General features: G+C 36.8%; 13 protein-coding genes across 13 annotated transcripts, besides 1 other annotated feature; 6 read left to right on the forward strand and 7 right to left on the reverse strand.

Annotated features, from left to right (window-relative positions):
• Nucleotides 1–109: 109 nt before the first annotated feature.
• Nucleotides 110–889, forward strand: PRCAT00003389001 (uncharacterized protein; the record flags this gene model as incomplete). Its single annotated transcript, XM_062953314.1, has 1 exon — nt 110–889. The coding sequence occupies one exon, from the start codon at nt 110–112 to the stop codon at nt 887–889; it is 780 nt and encodes a 259-aa protein (XP_062810129.1).
• Nucleotides 890–921: 32 nt separating this feature from the next.
• On the reverse strand, nt 922–2070 carry SKI8 (SKI complex subunit WD repeat protein; the record flags this gene model as incomplete). The annotated part of the gene is made up of 1 exon (XM_062953315.1): nt 922–2070. The coding sequence occupies one exon, from the start codon at nt 2068–2070 to the stop codon at nt 922–924; it is 1149 nt and encodes a 382-aa protein (XP_062810130.1).
• A 367-nt stretch (nt 2071–2437) lies between these two features.
• AAH1 (adenine deaminase) lies at nt 2438–3508 on the reverse strand (the record flags this gene model as incomplete). The annotated part of the gene is made up of 1 exon (XM_062953316.1): nt 2438–3508. One exon carries the CDS (start codon nt 3506–3508, stop codon nt 2438–2440), a length of 1071 nt encoding a protein of 356 aa, XP_062810131.1.
• Nucleotides 3509–4273: 765 nt separating this feature from the next.
• On the forward strand, nt 4274–7237 carry CHS2 (chitin synthase I; the record flags this gene model as incomplete). Its single annotated transcript, XM_062953317.1, has 1 exon — nt 4274–7237. The coding sequence occupies one exon, from the start codon at nt 4274–4276 to the stop codon at nt 7235–7237; it is 2964 nt and encodes a 987-aa protein (XP_062810132.1).
• A 321-nt stretch (nt 7238–7558) lies between these two features.
• Nucleotides 7559–8506, forward strand: GTR1 (Rag GTPase; the record flags this gene model as incomplete). Its single annotated transcript, XM_062953318.1, has 1 exon — nt 7559–8506. The coding sequence occupies one exon, from the start codon at nt 7559–7561 to the stop codon at nt 8504–8506; it is 948 nt and encodes a 315-aa protein (XP_062810133.1).
• Nucleotides 8507–8796: 290 nt separating this feature from the next.
• Nucleotides 8797–10137, forward strand: ERG9 (bifunctional farnesyl-diphosphate farnesyltransferase/squalene synthase; the record flags this gene model as incomplete). Its single annotated transcript, XM_062953319.1, has 1 exon — nt 8797–10137. The coding sequence occupies one exon, from the start codon at nt 8797–8799 to the stop codon at nt 10135–10137; it is 1341 nt and encodes a 446-aa protein (XP_062810134.1).
• Nucleotides 10138–10320: 183 nt separating this feature from the next.
• Nucleotides 10321–11469, forward strand: PRCAT00003395001 (uncharacterized protein; the record flags this gene model as incomplete). Its single annotated transcript, XM_062953320.1, has 1 exon — nt 10321–11469. The coding sequence occupies one exon, from the start codon at nt 10321–10323 to the stop codon at nt 11467–11469; it is 1149 nt and encodes a 382-aa protein (XP_062810135.1).
• Nucleotides 11470–11497: 28 nt separating this feature from the next.
• On the reverse strand, nt 11498–12934 carry PRCAT00003396001 (uncharacterized protein; the record flags this gene model as incomplete). The annotated part of the gene is made up of 1 exon (XM_062953322.1): nt 11498–12934. One exon carries the CDS (start codon nt 12932–12934, stop codon nt 11498–11500), a length of 1437 nt encoding a protein of 478 aa, XP_062810136.1.
• Nucleotides 12935–13159: 225 nt separating this feature from the next.
• PRCAT00003397001 (uncharacterized protein) lies at nt 13160–13765 on the reverse strand (the record flags this gene model as incomplete). The annotated part of the gene is made up of 1 exon (XM_062953323.1): nt 13160–13765. The coding sequence occupies one exon, from the start codon at nt 13763–13765 to the stop codon at nt 13160–13162; it is 606 nt and encodes a 201-aa protein (XP_062810137.1).
• Nucleotides 13766–14121: 356 nt separating this feature from the next.
• Nucleotides 14122–15075, reverse strand: PRCAT00003398001 (uncharacterized protein; the record flags this gene model as incomplete). Its single annotated transcript, XM_062953324.1, has 1 exon — nt 14122–15075. One exon carries the CDS (start codon nt 15073–15075, stop codon nt 14122–14124), a length of 954 nt encoding a protein of 317 aa, XP_062810138.1.
• Nucleotides 15076–15871: 796 nt separating this feature from the next.
• Nucleotides 15872–16516, forward strand: YPT72 (Rab family GTPase; the record flags this gene model as incomplete). The annotated part of the gene is made up of 1 exon (XM_062953325.1): nt 15872–16516. One exon carries the CDS (start codon nt 15872–15874, stop codon nt 16514–16516), a length of 645 nt encoding a protein of 214 aa, XP_062810139.1.
• Nucleotides 16517–16637: 121 nt separating this feature from the next.
• Nucleotides 16638–17366, reverse strand: PRCAT00003400001 (uncharacterized protein; the record flags this gene model as incomplete). Its single annotated transcript, XM_062953326.1, has 1 exon — nt 16638–17366. The coding sequence occupies one exon, from the start codon at nt 17364–17366 to the stop codon at nt 16638–16640; it is 729 nt and encodes a 242-aa protein (XP_062810140.1).
• Nucleotides 17367–17562: 196 nt separating this feature from the next.
• TEF1 (translation elongation factor EF-1 alpha) lies at nt 17563–17736 on the reverse strand (the record flags this gene model as incomplete). Its single annotated transcript, XM_062953327.1, has 1 exon — nt 17563–17736. One exon carries the CDS (start codon nt 17734–17736, stop codon nt 17563–17565), a length of 174 nt encoding a protein of 57 aa, XP_062810141.1.
• A 28-nt stretch (nt 17737–17764) lies between these two features.
• Nucleotides 17765–17848: a sequence feature (Short protein (PRCAT00003402001, CUM65754.1) was converted to a misc_feature.).
• The last annotated feature ends 15 nt before the right edge of the window (nt 17849–17863 follow it).

Consider the following 17863-nt stretch of genomic DNA (forward strand, 5'->3'; position numbering starts at 1 on the left):
TTTTACTTATCGGATCGATTGAACCGGCCGAACACAAATTTGGAATATAAAGAATATAAAATGGGGGAGCTTTTTAATCCGAAATTTATATTTCAGAAATTAAGCAATAATGTCTCTATTTCTGTTGTCTGGAAAGGTAGCCTTACTTACAGGGGGTACCAATGGTATAGGTTTGGGCTATGCTAAGGGTTTAGCTAGTGCCGATATCGATCAATTGATTTTAACATATAGGTCTAAATCGACATTAGATAAAGCAATTAAAGTCATCAAAGAAGTTAACCCAAATGTTCAAATAGATGGAATAGAAGCAGATTTTTTAACTTCTGACATTGATAAATTAGTCGAAACAATTTCGGAAGAGGCTTTTAAATTATCCAAGAGTTCTAAGGTAGATATACTTGTCAATAATGCTGGTACAACCCATAGACATCCATTTGAAGAATTTCCCCAAAAAGATTTCGATGAGATAATTTCTATGAACTTGCTACTTCCTGTTAAACTTACAAAGCAAATTGGATCTAAAATGTTAGAAACCAAAACACAAGGAAGCATTGTTTTCACAGCCTCATTGATGTCTTTCCAAGGTGGACACAATACAACGGCTTACTCTATAACGAAAGGTGCAATTAAACAATTCACTCAAGCTCTTTCCAATGAATGGTCCCCTAAAGGAATCAGGGTTAACAGTATTGCTCCAGGATATATTGCAACCAACCTTACTGATACTATGGATCCTACTCGCAGGGAAAAAATCAGTCAACGCATTCCTATGGGAAGATGGGGAGACATGGATGATTTCCAAGGACCAATTGTTTTCTTGGTATCAGATGCTGGAAGATATGTTACTGGGGAAACGTTGGTCGTAGATGGCGGCTGGTTAGGCGCTTAGAAGTATTTTTATTTTTAACATTAAATAAACTATTAAATTCCACCAGCTTCTCTATACCACCTCACACCTCTGTCGAAACTGATTATACAAATGCCATCATTTTTATCACCTCCTAGTCCTCCTCTAATATTTTTCTTGATAAATTTGACTCCGCTAACAATGCTATTATCCATATCGTTCTCATTTGGATTCTCCAAATCAGATACAGAGATTTGGATCGTAGCCTCTCTTTCTCGGGAATCCAAGTCCCAAATCCGAACACACTTATCAAAACCACCACTTGCGAGCATGTTTCCCTCCTCATTAAAGCTCAATCCCATTATCCACCCTTCATGTGCGAATCCACCAATAGCAGTCTTTGCAGAGTGCGATGCAGTGGTCAAAGATCCCACATTTTCACCATAGTCCACATCATACAACGTGATTGAGCCAGCAGATTGATTATCACGGGAAACTGCTAACAATCTCCCTCCAGGAGAGAATTCTAATGCTCTTGCAATAGAACTAGAAGACTTTGTTGAAGATTGCAAATCAGTAGATGGGAAAGTATAGATTGGCTTTAAAGTTGTTAAATCATACAAAAGAACGTCGCCATTTGTATATCCAACTGCAACTTTTTTGCTTGATGTTTTAGATACAGCCAACGAGTTCGGAAATGACATTTCTTCGGTTCCCAAGTTTCCATGCCTTTCAAGAAGAATACTTATTTTCTCTTCTGCAGCAGAGATATTCAAATTTAATACGCTTACATTTCCGCTTGCTTGAGTAACCACGAAGTAGTCCTGTCTTGATTCAGGGTCTTTGTAAAATGATGGACACCAATATGTGGAGCTTCCTAACTCTGGACATTTCACATCTTGAAGTGAATCCAAATCGTCGTTGATGTAGTACTTAAGCCTGATTGTCCCATCAAAGCATCCAAACGCAAGAATGACTATTCGTATATTTGAGTTTGGCAAGATGTTCTGGTAAGATGCCACATGATGAATTCCCATTTTCTCAATAAGATATTGTTTAACAAGACTATTAGGATCTTGAAGTTCATCCTGTGAATTATCCCAGAATTTGGCATACCCATCTGACGACACGGTTATAGTATACTTGTTGGTGATTTCAAGCCCCAAAATATCCAGATCATGCGCATTGGAAGCGCTGACCGTTGATATGTACTGTTTTCCCATGAAATCTTTTGGTCAAATGCTACATCACATTTTTAAAGTGAAATTTAACTTCTCAATATTTTTATAAGAGATTCACGTGAACTGCATTTTTTGGGTACTATCAGTTCTTTGAGTTAATTAAGCAACAATGGTGTATGATCATCTTACATTTCCTTTCCCTTGTTATAAGACACCTTATAGAAAGGGCCTCGTTATATAGCAATCTGTTGACCAAATATACTGTTAGTGGTCATCTTTGTGAATTCTTACAATTGTTGCGAAATTTTGAAGAAATCAGTATAATGTTTTGTAGATAGCGAGAAAAGTAAGAGAGAAATGGCTTATTTCTAAGTGACCGGACGAATAATAATGGCGACCGGTAGGTTTATTAGTCTATTAAGTTTCTGTATTTATTACACACATTTTCGAGATTATTTCTCATCTCTTGCTTCCTTTGTTCATCACACCAGGATCCATTAATACCATTCAAGGATATTTTTCTCCATTGATCAAGAGTAAATCCAAACCTCGAGTGAACAATAAGATAGTTATGTAAAATATATCCGCCAAAATAAGCAGGATCATCTGAGTTCAATGAAAAGGGAACATTTTTCTCCAAGTACAAATCAATGGGAAGCTCTGAAACGTCCTTAACAACTTGAAGTTTCACATTAGACAAGGGACAAAGTGACAACATAATCTGTTGGTCCGCCAATCTTTTTAACAAATCTTCGCTATCTTTCGAGTTTACACCATGGTCAATTCTTGTGACGTTCAACAAGTCCAAGGAATTTGAAACATATGTATGGTCTCCCTCTTCCCCTGCATGAGCGGTGAGTCCAACTTCAGGAAATTGCTCCCTTAAGGTTTTGTAACACTCTGAAAACAATTCTGGTGGGAATGGTTTTTCAGACGAATCCAACCCCAATCCGTGGATCTTACCATCTTGGTAATACTTCGAAGCACTTTGAATCGTCTCCATGCCAGAATCAGGTGGTAAATGCCTCAATAAGCACATTATCAATTTGTTGGAGGTTCCGAATTTTTTCGTGGCATCCTTACATGCCTTATCGAAGCCTGATACCACTAAATCAATGGAGACTCCTCTTTCAACATGACCTTGGGGATCAAAGAATACCTCAGAGTGTTGGCAGCCGTCTGAATTTGCCCTGCCGAAATATTCCATAGCCAAATCGTAGAAATCATTCTCATGGATCAATACAGACATTCCAACATAGTAGTGATCCAAAAAGTCATCCAAATCTTTAAATGAGTTATATCTATCTAGACACTCTTCCACGCTGGAAGGAAATGAATCGGGTAATTTTATTTGGTTTCTTTTAGCCAACTTGAACAAAAGAGATGGCTCTAAAGTACCCTCTAGATGAACATGATGTTCACATTTAGGCAACTCGCCTAAAAAGTCTTTCATATGTGTACTACATTCATGTTTGCTCATATTGACGATGATAGTGGTGTACTTACAATAATGACTACTAAAAAAAAAGAGATTACTATAAACCTTTAAATATTCACTTTGAGCCGTGCGAAGAGCAGAGGTCAAATCTCAAAATGTAAGAAACAGAAAAAAAAAAGAATTATTACGTAGTAAATGAAATTTAACATGTAAATTAAGTCTCCTTGGAACCCTCGAGGTTCAGTTATTCTCTATCAATAAACATCCTTTAAAGTCTTGAATAAAACTCCCTTATAAATGGTATCGAAAATGTTTTAAACCTTGATCGGCATTGCCGCGGCACATGGTATCAAATGCCAAAGAGTCTGAAAAAGTCAGCAATCTTTTATAGTCATATAATTAAGAAATGACAGCATAGTCTAACAGAGGTAATAAGAAAGGGTCACTAAGCTTCATCTTTTCTACGGTGCTTCTGGTCCCAGAGTAGGCATCAAAGCATCATGCGGTAAGAAAGGGCTGCAAATTAATGACCGCTGATCAAGTAGTCCTCAAACATATCCTCCAATCAATTACTTATTATGTCAATTTAATGTGTGTATTGCGCAGACAATTAGCGTAGCTCGTAATTCAGATCATCTAATTTGGACGTGGCTGAGATTTCCGTTTTTAAGCTTTTTTTAGAAACCGTGATGCGAATATTTACTTTTAAAGTCGAGTTTTGTGTTAAAATTCACATCAACACGCTTAAAAAAACGTTAGGCTCATAAAGTCTATTACGGGTAACAAATATATACACTGTCTACCAGTATGAGCAATTACTACCTGCCTTATAGCACGGGTAGAGGAAATTCGAGACAGGATAGTTCTGAGAATGAGCTTCTTGGACACGATAGAAGCGGACGTCCAAGTGGGCCCTATGAATATCCATACAGAGATGATACGAGCAACGTTTCGATCGAATTTCAACAACCCGAGAGGGCTTATAACAACGGAATAGGAAGTGGAGGCATTGATGAGAGCTACGACGATGTCACTGGTTACTACGATGACAGTTATCATTTGGAGAGGCCAAGCAATATTTTCAATACATCAGATATTCAGCCTCCTAATCTTTCACCTATGCAAACAGATGACCCCTTTCATAATGAAGCAGATTTGCAAGGTGGAACCTATGAAATGAATCAATTCCATGATTATAACTATGGATCAAACACGTACAATCAGGCATTTGTACCCCATGTTTATGATGACGAGGAGGAAAAAGAATTCGACAGGGAAATTCAATATAACAAATTTGAAGGCGACCATTATGTCTTGAACACCGTACAAGTACAACCAGAGTCAATAGATGATGAGCCAGAATCCCCATTTGGTGACGATGAGAATGGCGAATTCGTGAAACCACCTGATGAAGGTGGAGAGGAAATAAGATCTAAACCCCAGATAGGTGTCGCATCTGGATTGAATGGTCATTTAGTCTTAGATTGCCCAGTAGCCACAGAGTTACTTACAAAATTTCCTGACTACAGGGTTAATCAGAAAGATGGCGGACTCTCAAGAGAATTTGCATACATGAGATATACTGCTGTCACATGCGGTCCTTCTAATTTTTATAGAGATGGTTATATCTTAAGGCCAGTTCATTACCCAACTCCAAGAGAAACCGAACTAATGGTGGTAGTTACTATGTACAACGAAGATGATATCTTATTAGCGAGGACCCTAAAAGGTATTTTTAAGAATATTAAGCATTTGGAATCAAGAACTAGATCTCCAGTTTGGGGCAAAGATTCCTGGAAAAAGGTAGTGGTTTGCATTGTGAGTGATGGAAGATCAAAGATAAATGAAAGAGCACAAGCGTTATTAGCTGGCCTCGGTGTGTATCAAGACGGATTAGCTAAAAGTAGAGTTGATGACAAGAAGGTACAAGCTCACGTGTATGAATACACAACTAGAGTAGGGATTTCAAGTGTCGATGATTGCGTGAAGTTAACAACGGAAAAAATCGTCCCAGTTCAATTGTTGTTTTGCCTAAAGGAAAATAATGCAAAGAAAATTAACTCTCATAGATGGTGTTTCCAGGCATTAGGTCAGGTTTTGGATCCTAGAGTTGTCATTTTGTTGGACGCAGGTACTCAGCCCTCTGGAAAAGCTCTTTATCACCTTTGGAAAGAATTCGATAAAGATCCACAGGTTGCAGGAGCATGCGGTGAAATCAAAGCATCTTTGAAGAAAAGACAAATCGTAATGAATCCTTTAGTCTATGGGCAAAATTTCGAATATAAAATCTCAAATATTTTAGATAAACCAACGGAGTCTGTGTTTGGATTTATTTCGGTGCTTCCTGGTGCCTTTTCAGCATACAGATACGTTGCATTGCAGAACGACGTCAATGGTAGGGGACCTTTAGAAAAATATTTCAAAGGTGAATTTTTGCACGGGTCGGGAGAGCTTGACCCAGATGATGATGAATATCAATTAAAACAAACTCAAATAAAGGATGAAGCTGGAATTTTTACATCCAATATGTATCTAGCAGAGGACAGGATCTTATGTTATGAATTGGTGGCTAAAAGAGGGTGTGCATGGCTCTTACGATATTGTAAGAGTGCAAGTGCAGAAACGGATGTACCAGAAGGACTCGCAGAGTTCATTTTGCAACGAAGAAGATGGTTAAATGGATCCTTTTTTGCGGCAATTTATGCATTAGCTCACTTCCCCAAATTATGGCGATCATCTCATTCGATCGGAAGAAAACTATTTCTTCATGTCGAGTTCTTTTATCAATTTTTGAACTTGGTGGTATCTTGGTTCTCCATCGGATCATACTTTTTGGTGTTTCGTATTTTGACTACGTCCCTCAGTGATTCAGATTTAAATTTTGCCCCCGGGAATATATTATCAGTTGTTTTCTTGTGGCTTTACTTGGCTTCAATTGTCACTACTTTTGTTTTGAGTTTTGGTAACAAACCCAAAGGTACGGAGCGATTTTATATTGTCATTGTTGTATTTTTCGCCATCTTAATGGCTTATATGATTTTTGCAGCTATATTCATGGCTGTTCATTCAATTCAAGAAATCTATAAAGACCACACGAAGATAACAGTGAAGCTATTTATACAGAATGCAGAGTTTAGAGACTTAGTGGTTGCAACTTGTTCGACTTATGCCTTATACTTCGTGGCATCTTTTTTATATTTCGAACCTTGGCACATGTTCACTTCATTTATCCAATACATCTTGTTGTCGCCTTCTTATATAAATGTCTTGAACATTTATGCTTTTTGCAATATCGATGATATCTCATGGGGAACTAAAGGTGATACTGGAGCTACAGATTTAGGTTCGGCGAAAGTGAGGGAGGATGGTACATTCGATGTTAATATCCCTATACTCAAAGAAGAGATAAACCAGTCGTATTTGAATCAACTAGAGAAGATAAAAAACCCTGTTCCAAAGAGTGAAGGCAAACAAGAGACCAGTAATGAAGACTATTATGCTTTTATCAGATCTATGACAGTTTTAGTTTGGATGATTTCCAACTTTCTTATCATTGCCTTAGTGTTGGAGACAGGTGGTTTCAGCCAGTTCAGTAGCTCCGATGACATAGATGACATAAAAACCAATAGGGCTAAAATTTTCTTGACTGTAATATTGTGGATGGTTGCATTCATGGCTTTGTTCAGGTTCATAGGCTGCGTGATATATTTGATTCAAAGATTTGGCAAAAAATTCAAATCATCGAGTAGCAAACGTAGGCAAAAGGTGTGAATCCTTAGACTCAAATATCTATTTATAAGTTGTCCTTAATACATCCTAAATTGATGGCCATTCTACTAGAAAAATAAAAAAAAAAACACTTGTTTGTCATAATGTAATTAACTTAGTACTCGTATTTGAATTCTTTTAAAGCGTCTCATGTTGGTTAACTCGTTCCTATTGGAGGTCGAGATTCACTATTTTCTGAAAATACATATTGTAGTGCATATACCGCCAAATAAGAAGATAAGAGCATTGTAAATCTGATAAACGGAAAGTTCATTCTGTTATTATACATTTTTTTAGTGTACAAACATCTTATGAAGGAATCCGATGTCAAACTCATCTAGGAAAAAACTCTTGCTTATGGGCCGTTCTGGCTCCGGAAAGAGTTCTATGCGCTCCATAATTTTTTCAAACTATTCTGCCTTCGACACCAGAAGACTAGGGGCAACAATTGATGTTGAACATTCACATTTGAGGTTTTTAGGAAACATGACTTTGAACCTTTGGGACTGTGGTGGACAGGATGTGTTCATGGATAATTATTTCACTCATCAGAAGGATCATATTTTCAAAATGGTGCAAGTATTAATACATGTATTTGACGTTGAATCCAAGTCTATAAACAAGGACATAGAAATATTTGTCAAGAGCTTGACAAATTTGCAGAAGTACAGCCCTGGGGCTAACATATTTGTTCTTTTACATAAGATGGACCTTGTGCAAATAGATAAAAGAGAAGAGCTCTTCAACACAATGATGGACAAATTACAAAAAATTTCTAACCCATACCAATTTAATCTAGTTGGGTTTCCTACTTCAATATGGGATGAGAGTTTGTATAAGGCATGGTCTCAGATAGTGTGCTCGTTGATTCCCAACATGAATATATTTAATAGTACGTTGGTTAAATTCAATAAGATATTGGCAGCAGAAGAAATAATTCTATTCGAAAAATCAACATTCCTCGTTATATCATCTACTTCATCCATAGAACAGCCTGGTCAAGAGTTGGACCCTAAAAGATTCGAAAAGATATCTAATATTATAAAGACGTATAAGCAATCGATCTCCAAGTTAAGATCCAACTTCGCAAACTTGATGATCAGGGGTAGTAATGGCAATCACTTTTACATTGATATTTTAACTGATAACATGTATATCATGATAATATTAAAAGACAGAGCGAAGGACCACTTTCAGTATGAAGAGTTGATTGTTTTGCAGAACATAAGAGCCGCAAGAAAATGGTTTGAACTCATTGAGAATGGAAAATGATGAAACTCAAGCTCCTAGTATTAAAAAAGAATAGACACAGTTATAATCTTTATTTCAAATTGTAAGTACTCTAGTTATCTTACAAGGACTCTCTTAGGAATAGCAGTTGAGTATTGAAGAGTTACGCGTTCAGCACGTGACTTGTAAACGATCGTAAAAATTTGAGTTTAATTCTTTCAATTATCAGACCAAAATAGAAAGGAAAATAGAATTATAGCGTATTATTAATATATAATTTGAACCGGCAGTAGGTTCTCATATCCTAAGAGTTTCAAGACCTATAGAAGAATATGGATAAGACTTTCAAATTGTTGCTCCACCCCAAAGAATTATTAGCAGTGTACCAATTAAAATGCATCAGAAAGCCATTGCACCCAGTAAATGCAAAAACTCAGTCTGAAACATTAATAAGATGTTATGAATTACTAAAGATAACGTCTAGGTCTTTTGCGGCTGTCATCAAGGAATTGCATCCAGAATTGAGAGACGCGGTAATGTTATTCTATCTAATTTTAAGGGCACTCGATACCGTAGAAGATGACATGACTATTGAGCCAAACGTAAAAGTGCCATTGTTACGTTCTTTTCATGAAAAATTAAACCTCGAAAAGTGGAGTTTTGATGGAAACTCAAAGGACGAAAAGGATCGTTGCGTTTTGGTTGAATTTGACAAAGTTTTGATTGAGTATCATAAATTGAGGCCAGAATATCAAGAAATTATATTGGATATTACAGATAAGATGGGAAACGGCATGGCAGATTATATTTTGGATGAAAAGTTCAATACCAGTGGTGTGGATTCAGTAAAAGATTATGATTTGTATTGCCATTATGTTGCGGGCCTTGTAGGCGAAGGTTTGACCAAATTAATGATTTTAGCTAAATTTTCAGATCAATCATTATCGAATGATAATTTTCAAAAATCTGAATCAATGGGGTTGTTCTTGCAAAAGACAAATATTATTCGTGATTATCATGAAGATTTAGAGGATGGGAGATCCTTTTGGCCCAAAGAAATTTGGTCTAAGTATACTTCACATTTACCTTCATTCTATGAGGACGCTTCCATCGAATCTCAAACCAAAGGATTGGAATGCATCAATGATTTAGTTTTGAATGCGCTTGGTCATGTCAAGGATGTCTTGACGTACTTATCGTTAGTAAAGGATCCCTCCTGCTTCAATTTTTGTGCGATTCCTCAAGTAATGGCCATTGCAACTTTGGCGAACGTTTACAACAACCCTAAAGTTTTGCATGGCGTAGTTAAGATAAGAAAAGGTACTACGGCAAAATTGATTTTAGATAGTAGAACATTGCCTAACGTTGTTAAGATCTTCAGACATTATATTGAAGTTATTAATCATAAATCATCTGTCCAAGACCCAAATTATCTTAAAATTGGTATCAAATGTGGAGAGATCGAACAATTTTGTGAACTCATGTATCCTACAAAAGGATCTATTCCTGCTGGGGTGAAAAAGACTCCAACAGAGATCAATAAGAACATTATTGCAAGACAACAAATTGATGACCAAGTTAAATATGCAATTCAATTCGAAAAGCTCAAGAGTTATACTTCCATAATAGGATTTGTTGTCATGATATTGAGCTTGAAATTCATTTACAACTGACTTGAACGTTTTATGGAACTATTTTAAAAACTTAATAAACTTTGAATTTATTTTGCTTCCCCTCCGCATTCCGTAGAGATGTATTTAAAAATTAAAATTTGAAGTTACAATGTAGAGGCGCAATTACATCTTGCGTTATGCTTTATTAGAGGACTTGAATATATTATTACGAGTATTAGTAGAATGGCTTCTAATGTCCCTGTGATTAAGTTTGGGATTAGGGAAATAACATGGTCAGATTATAATTTTAAGACCCCTATTTTATTGCAAGACCAAAATGGCCCATGCCCATTGATAGCATTAATCAATACTTTACTTTTAAAACATGAAATTCTCAATAAAAACACGGTGTTTGACGGCTTACTGTTTGATGACATACAAATTGCTAAAGTTAAAAATGTTGAGAGTTTAAAAGATTTCTTGAGATCTAGAAAGCAGGATGGCATTGAGCTTGAGGAGATCTTAGCCAGGACGGGAGATTTGTTATTAGTATTTGGAAACGATAAATCATCCGAATTTAATGTCGATAAGCTATTGGAAGGCTTGCCTAAACTTCATACTGGGTTATCTGTAGATCCTGACCTTACAAACGGTACGTTTCCTAATGGGGATATTTCTAGTCAGTTATTCAAAATCTTTGAATTAAGACTAAGACACGGCTGGTGTATTGATGAAATAAAAATATCTTCGAAAGACCAAAATGACATACAGTTGGAGGTATTACGCCTTCTACATGATTTGAAGACTTTTGATAAAGTTCAAGATTTTCTTTTGCTTGACGTAAACGAATTGAACGAACCAAATGAGGAAGAAAAACAAAGGATTAGACGGGATCAGAATTTAGTAAATAAGTGGCTTAAGGACAATCAAAGTCAATTGACCACAATCGGATTAGGAAGATTAAATTCAGAAATGGAAGCAGAGCAGTTGGTGGTGTTTTTTAGGAACAATCATTTCAACTCACTTTTCAAGAAATCAGACCATGAATTTTATCTTTTAATCACCGATGATTCATTTCGTGAGACACCTATAGTATGGCAATCTTTGAATTCGGTGAAGGGAAACGAGGATTTGTTCTTCGACGGTGAGTTTTGTCCTATCTTCGATACAAACATAACGGCCAAAGAGTCTTTAGATAATGATTATTTACTTATGAAGAAGTTACAGGAAGAAGAAGATATACACCTCGCAAAAAAACTTCAAAAAAATTATCATGAATCCGAAAAGGAGAATGGAAAATTGCTTAAGAAAAACATTTCTCAAAAGAGTTCGACATCGAGCCAGAAAGAGACTAAAAAGGAGAAAAAGCTGAAATGGAAATGGTTTAAGTAGATTATTATAGACTGTGTATATTAAAACTTTAATTCTCAGGTTTAACTATATCTTGAGTCTCTTCCGATCTACCGTTATTTTCGATAGAATCAACTGCTTCTATATTAGGTTGTTCACTGCTGAGACCTGCTGTTTCTGATTTAACATCCAGATTAGTTTGTGATTCATTATTTGAAGCTGCAACCTCATGAGCATCACCTTGGTGACTAATATCTGACTTTTCGTTATCCTCCTCTGGTTCCTCATCGTCGCCTTCGTACTCCATAGGGTCAAACTCAGATCTCATTTTATCCATATTTTTAAGCTCACTTGTGTTGGGCTCCCGTAACTTAAAGTTAATCTCATCAAAAGTGCTCTCTCTCAAAAATCTATTTACTTCAGCATTAGTTGATTGCCTATGTTTTTTTAATTCAATTCTTCCATTTACAGGATAATAATACCCTAAAACACGCTTCTTCTCGTTATCCTTTGACGGCACAAATTTTATTGATAGTTCTTCGTTAGATCTCGCAAACTTATGGAAATTCATGTCATAATTTTTGAAATGCTTGAATGTATAATTATCCACACTTTCATCCTCGTCCAATAAGCTCACGGGCCGCTCTTTTTCAGTAGATTTCAACTTTGCCTTTAGTTCCGCAGCTTCAGCTGCATTTTCTATTTTGTATAATGACATCCATTCCCCATCTTCTGTTCTTATTGGTTTAAAAATTGCGGTGGATAAAGAATTTTTTTGAAATTCGTCGTCATAAGAATCCTTTTGTTTGCTTTTAAGGGCGTGAAATTCCCTATTCATGGAGGCTGAGCCTGTAAACTTTACTACATGATATTTGGTGTCCATCATCGAAGTGTCAGGAAGTAGTGGCCATGTAGAGACAGCTTTTAGCTTTTTCTTCCTAGGATGCTGCAAGGTATTCAACCCTTGAAGAGATAATTGAGATCGCTCAAATGTTTCCTCGACTGCTTTCAACTGAGAGTCAGGATCTAAATGCTCATCATTGTTGGTTACTGGATTAACCTGATCGACAATCGAGCTTTTTGGAGCATGCCTCTCCGATATATATTCCGTTCTTCTTAAAAAGGAAACACCAGGCTCTGATTTGGAAATCTTTCCAACACCGGCATCCCTGAGTAACGCTCTATCCTTCACATGTAGTTGTACAGGGGCTTCACCCTCTCCATATTTGAATATCGAGGAATGATTGTTATTATCAAGGAATCCTTCATTATTTATTAAATTCAAATTTAAACCTAGTTCTTCATCGACGTTTTGCATGAGACAGTGAAAGTTTTCCTTACGAAACAAAGAGCTCATAAGCTGACTCGCTTCTATCTTTGGCGCAGTTTTTTCAGTAGTATTGTATTTAATGAATTTTGGATTTACCGGTGGAGGTGGGAGATTATTCGTGTAGCGAACTTTGGCAATGTAATCTTGCCTTATAGGCTTTTGAGGCTTCTGAGACATATTTATCGCCCGTTCCCACTTTATTACTATGGTGATCTTGGTATTTGTTTTAATATGGTGAACCCAGTTTTCAACAAAAATATTCATTGCTACAATATGCACACCATTCATTCATATCTACAAGTAATTGATTTCTTTACAATAGCAAAAATTTTGAAGTAATACAGAACAAGAGGAGTTAAATATCAAATCACAGTCAAGCTCTAAAAACGAAGGACTGAAAATTCATTTACTATATTTAGTGATAGTGTTATAAAAGTTCTTACCCTGCGCTTTTGCAATCTCTAGCTCCAATTCACTTACCTTTCTGGAACCATCTGGACCCGCAAAAGTACCTGCACCCCAAGGAGAGCCACCGTGAACCTCTTCTAAGGAGCTGATTCCAGGATGAGAGTACCCCAAAGGAACGAAGACAATTCCATGGTGTACCAAAACAGGAAGGGAACTCATGAGGGTTGTTTCTTGCCCTCCACCGGCTCCACCTGTCGAAACAAACATTCCAGCGTGTTTCCCGATCAAAGAGCCATTTGCCCACAAAGATCCAGTACTATCCCAGAATGCCTTCCATTGAGATGGAAAGTTACCAAACCTAGTTGGGATACCAAACAAAAAGGAATCGTATTCTTTTAAAGTATCAATAGTGGCGATTGGAATATCAGGTCTTGGAGGAGCATGCAACTTTTTGAGAAGCGAGTCGGGTAAAGTTTCAGGGACTTGATACAATGTGGCACTTCCTCCTGCCAGTTCAACGCCAGCTTTGACCGATTCAGCAAGTTTTGCAATGTGATGATATAAGGAGTAAATAATTATAGCTGTCTTAGGTTTTGACATTTTTAATACGAATGGCGAAGCTAATTGCAGAATTGAGGGCCCTAAGGTGTTGAGAATTTCAATTATTTATAGCAAGCTTCCAAGCATACTCAATTCATTCTATGCCGAACTTAGTAAGTGAATACTAAGATATTAGAATGTATTTATGAGCGGAAATCTTATCATATGCACGTGCCATTGTCCAACTATGCTCTAGATCCGATTAGTCGACTTGGTCTTTCCGGAAGGCAACAAGTTCATCTATCACGTCTGTCGATTCATTCGGGTCTTTTATAATTCTTACACAGCCAGTGAATGAGGGAAACATAGAATAGAAAAAAAAAAATACATACATAACTCTAATTAAAAGTATTGCTTTATGGATCTTTATAAAGCGTTGGGTCTATACCGTTCCATGTTAAAACATCATGAGATTCAGGTTTGTTTAGTTTCTCTAAGATTCCTTCATCCAAATCAACTTTTCCGAAAGAGGTACCGCCCAATTCGTCAGGGTGTCCATCAGGTAATACATCTAAGTTTTGTTTGAGTCTTTCTACCTTCTCAGTCTTCACCAACACAATAAAGCCTTGCAAAAGGGACCACTTTAATAAAATTTCTATTTTCAGTATACCATATTTCTTCTCCAACTCTAATAATTCAGGGTCGTTTAACTTGAAACCGTGGGTCAAAGGACAATAAGCTTCCGCCAAGATGTCATTTTCAACGAGATATTCTCTCAATTTCAAATGCGGGAGCCAAGGATGCAATTCCAATTGATTGACAACCGGCTTTACCAATAAGCCCTCCCAACCCAATAACTCTTTTAAGTGTGGAATTCCATAATTAGAAACACCTATGGAATGCACGTTTAAAATAGAATTGGATGGGTTGCACACATATTCTTGAAGAGCTTTCCAAGTGCCCAATCTTTTCTCTTTGCTGGTTTTAGGTGAATGAATGAGCACGAGATCAACATAATCGATGTACTCTTTCACATCGGCAGCAATTTCTTCGATTGCCTTCCGGGTCTCCTCGTAGCCTTGTTGGCCATTTGCAATTTTAGTTGTAAACCAAATGTCTTCCCTAGTCGCTTTATCGGGATGCTCTTTTAAAAATTTAGCTATACCTTGTGAAGATTCCCTTTGATTCTTGTATGCCACTGCAGAATCAATGTGTCTGTAGCCATCAACTAACGCTTGATATACTAATTCTGCCGCCTTCTCCTTGGGAACAAGATAAACTCCATATGCCATTACGGGTATATGATACCCATTGTTCAACCTATACCTGCTATCTTTTGTCAATTGAATAGATGTAGTTAAGTTAGACATTTCCGTTTACTCAATTTACTATGTCTAGATTTTAATACAGAGATGAAAGATAATTACGATTGACCTTACTTCATGACTTTAAATTATATACTCGGGTGGCGGAACTGATATTGCTATCGGTAATACACGACTTCTGTGCCACAACTTTACTTTGTTGGCAAAATATGAGGTTAAACGTTGACAGAGATTCAAGTGCAATGCGGGATGACTTAAGCTGCTAGAGAATATATTTAAGAACCTTTAGCCTCGAGTACTTTGCTACTAAATTATAAGAAAAACTTAACTTCTTTCTGAAGACCCATAATATAATACACGTGACGAAAGCAACGTAGTTCAGAAGCTTCATCATCCAACTTTAAAGAGTTCGGCCAGTAATTACGATTTTTATGGCCTTTTTTTTACCTCTGAGAAAGAGAGCGAACAATAGTGTGAGGTATCCTAGAACTGATCAAACATATCTGAGCTCTCTTCACTTAAGCACTAAAATTTTATAAAAGATGAAAGAAAACTCTCAATCTCAAAGTCAGTCATTAAGTTTTCACTTCTCTAGTTGGGCACAATTGTACCTAACGATATTTGATTTGTAACAGTGTTGATATTTCTTAAAAACTTCAATTCTAATAAAAACTTCGATTGTAGTATCCTCATGTTATGATTATCAAGGGATCCTGTATATAACTTTTTATCGGGCTTTTCCTACTTCTCCTTTAGCTACTATCAACCAGAAAGGGCTTTCGTTCGGTTTCGAAGACATCAAGTTACATTTGGAGATTTTATCAGTATAACGGTTAATATAATGTCAGTTAGAAAGAAGACTTTATTAAAGGTCATTATCTTGGGCGATTCAGGGGTTGGAAAGACATCGTTGATGCAGCAGTTTGTTAATAAGAAGTTTTCACATCAATATAAGGCAACAATTGGGGCAGACTTTTTGACCAAAGAGATTACCATTGACAACAAGCAAGTAACTTTACAAATATGGGACACTGCTGGCCAAGAAAGGTTCCAAAGTTTAGGAGTGGCCTTTTATAGAGGCGCTGATTGCTGTGTCTTATGTTATGACGTTACAAATGAAAAGTCATTGAACAATTTGACTTCCTGGAAGGACGAGTTCTTGGTACAGTCAAATGTTTCGAATCCTCAAGACTTTCCGTTTATTATAATAGGTAATAAGATTGATGTTGATGAATCTAAGAAGATACCTTCCTTACAGAAGAAATTAGCAAATATCACAAATAATCAGCTCGGAGGATTGAATTATCCTGTTTTCGAAACAAGTGCAAAAGACTCCATTAACGTTGAATCAGCATTTGAAGTGATTGCCCAGATGGCGTTACAACAAGAAGAGTTAAATGATGCCAACGGAAACGATGTAAGCGATGACTACAACGATGCAATTAACATCCACTTGGATAGCGACCAAAGCGGATGTGCTTGTTAGATATACTTTCATAGATCCATTGTATCCCTTATAGCTTTTCTTTAAATGTTTGTTTTAATGTATATTCTTGAATCAAATAATATCGTACAATAAACACAGTCAGTCAAGACTAGTTTTAAAACTATAAATTTCTTCGAATGCAGAAGCAAATACCTCTCATTAACAAGCGCATCAAGTCATTGTTATTAGAGCCTTGCTGCTGATACTGTTGACCATAATTGTTGTTCTGCTGGTAGTATTGCGGCTGCGAAGTTCCATGGTATGCTTGCTGGGGCTGTGTAATAGGTGCATTCCACTGTGTCGGAACTTGACTTTCATGGGTATTTGTTAAATCAATCACCAAAACTCCAGTGTTTTTTTGATCAACATAGTGCCTCAAATGACCTTCGTTACACATTTGATCTATAGCAGGTTTCAATTTAGCGATGCCGTTCGAAGAGTGCAATCCCTTTCCAACTATAACTTTCAAATGTGACTGATTGGTTCTAATAGCATTTGCAATTCTTTGCTGTAATATCCATTCAGCCTCTTTCACATATAAACCATGTAAATCGATCTCGTCTTCAGCACTATCAGCATTATTTTCACGAAAAACATACTCGGCAGCTTGCCTATTATAGCCCTCAGCTTCTTGTAAGATAGCCTTACTTTTTTCACTCAACTCATGAGCCTTTTGCTTATCTCCTCTTTTAAATGCATTTTGAGATTGTTGACTTAGTTGGTTTCTCTTCTTGTAAAGAGCGTCTGCTTTAGCCCTAAGTCTCTTATAATTAGAGTCCGTCGCATGATTATAGTCTCTGGTATCATTGTCAAAAATCAAGCGAGCGCCTCTATCTATTATCCCGCTCATAGTGTTCAGCAATATCAGAGAGCCACTTCAGCTATCTTCATTGTCAATTTTATCTTTTCTCAAAGATATGAAATTTCGGTTGCATACGAACATAATGCGCAGAACGTGTTTTCCTATTATAGCATGCTACAATCATAATTAAAACCTACTTTAATTCATCAATATATAATTCAAACTAAACAAAAGTAGAACTAGCTTATTTCTTAGTAGCCTTTTGAGCAGCCTTGGTAACCTTACCGGCCTTGTCAGACTTCTCGACAGACTTGATAACACCAACAGCAACGGTTTGTCTCATATCTCTAACAGCAAATCTACCTAATGGTGGGTAGTCAGAGAAAGCTTCAACACACATTGGCTTGGATGGAACCATCTTGACAATAGCAGCATCACCAGACTTGATGAAGTTAGGGTTCTCTTCTAATTTCTTACCAGTTCTTCTGTCGATCTTCTCAATCAAAGTGTCGAACTTACAAGCAATGTGAGCAGTGTGACAGTCC

This window comes from Priceomyces carsonii (genome assembly GCF_900007245.1).
Source record: "Priceomyces carsonii strain CBS4050 genome assembly, scaffold: Debaryomyces_carsonii_scaffold_3, whole genome shotgun sequence".
NCBI lineage: Eukaryota > Fungi > Ascomycota > Pichiomycetes > Serinales > Debaryomycetaceae > Priceomyces > Priceomyces carsonii.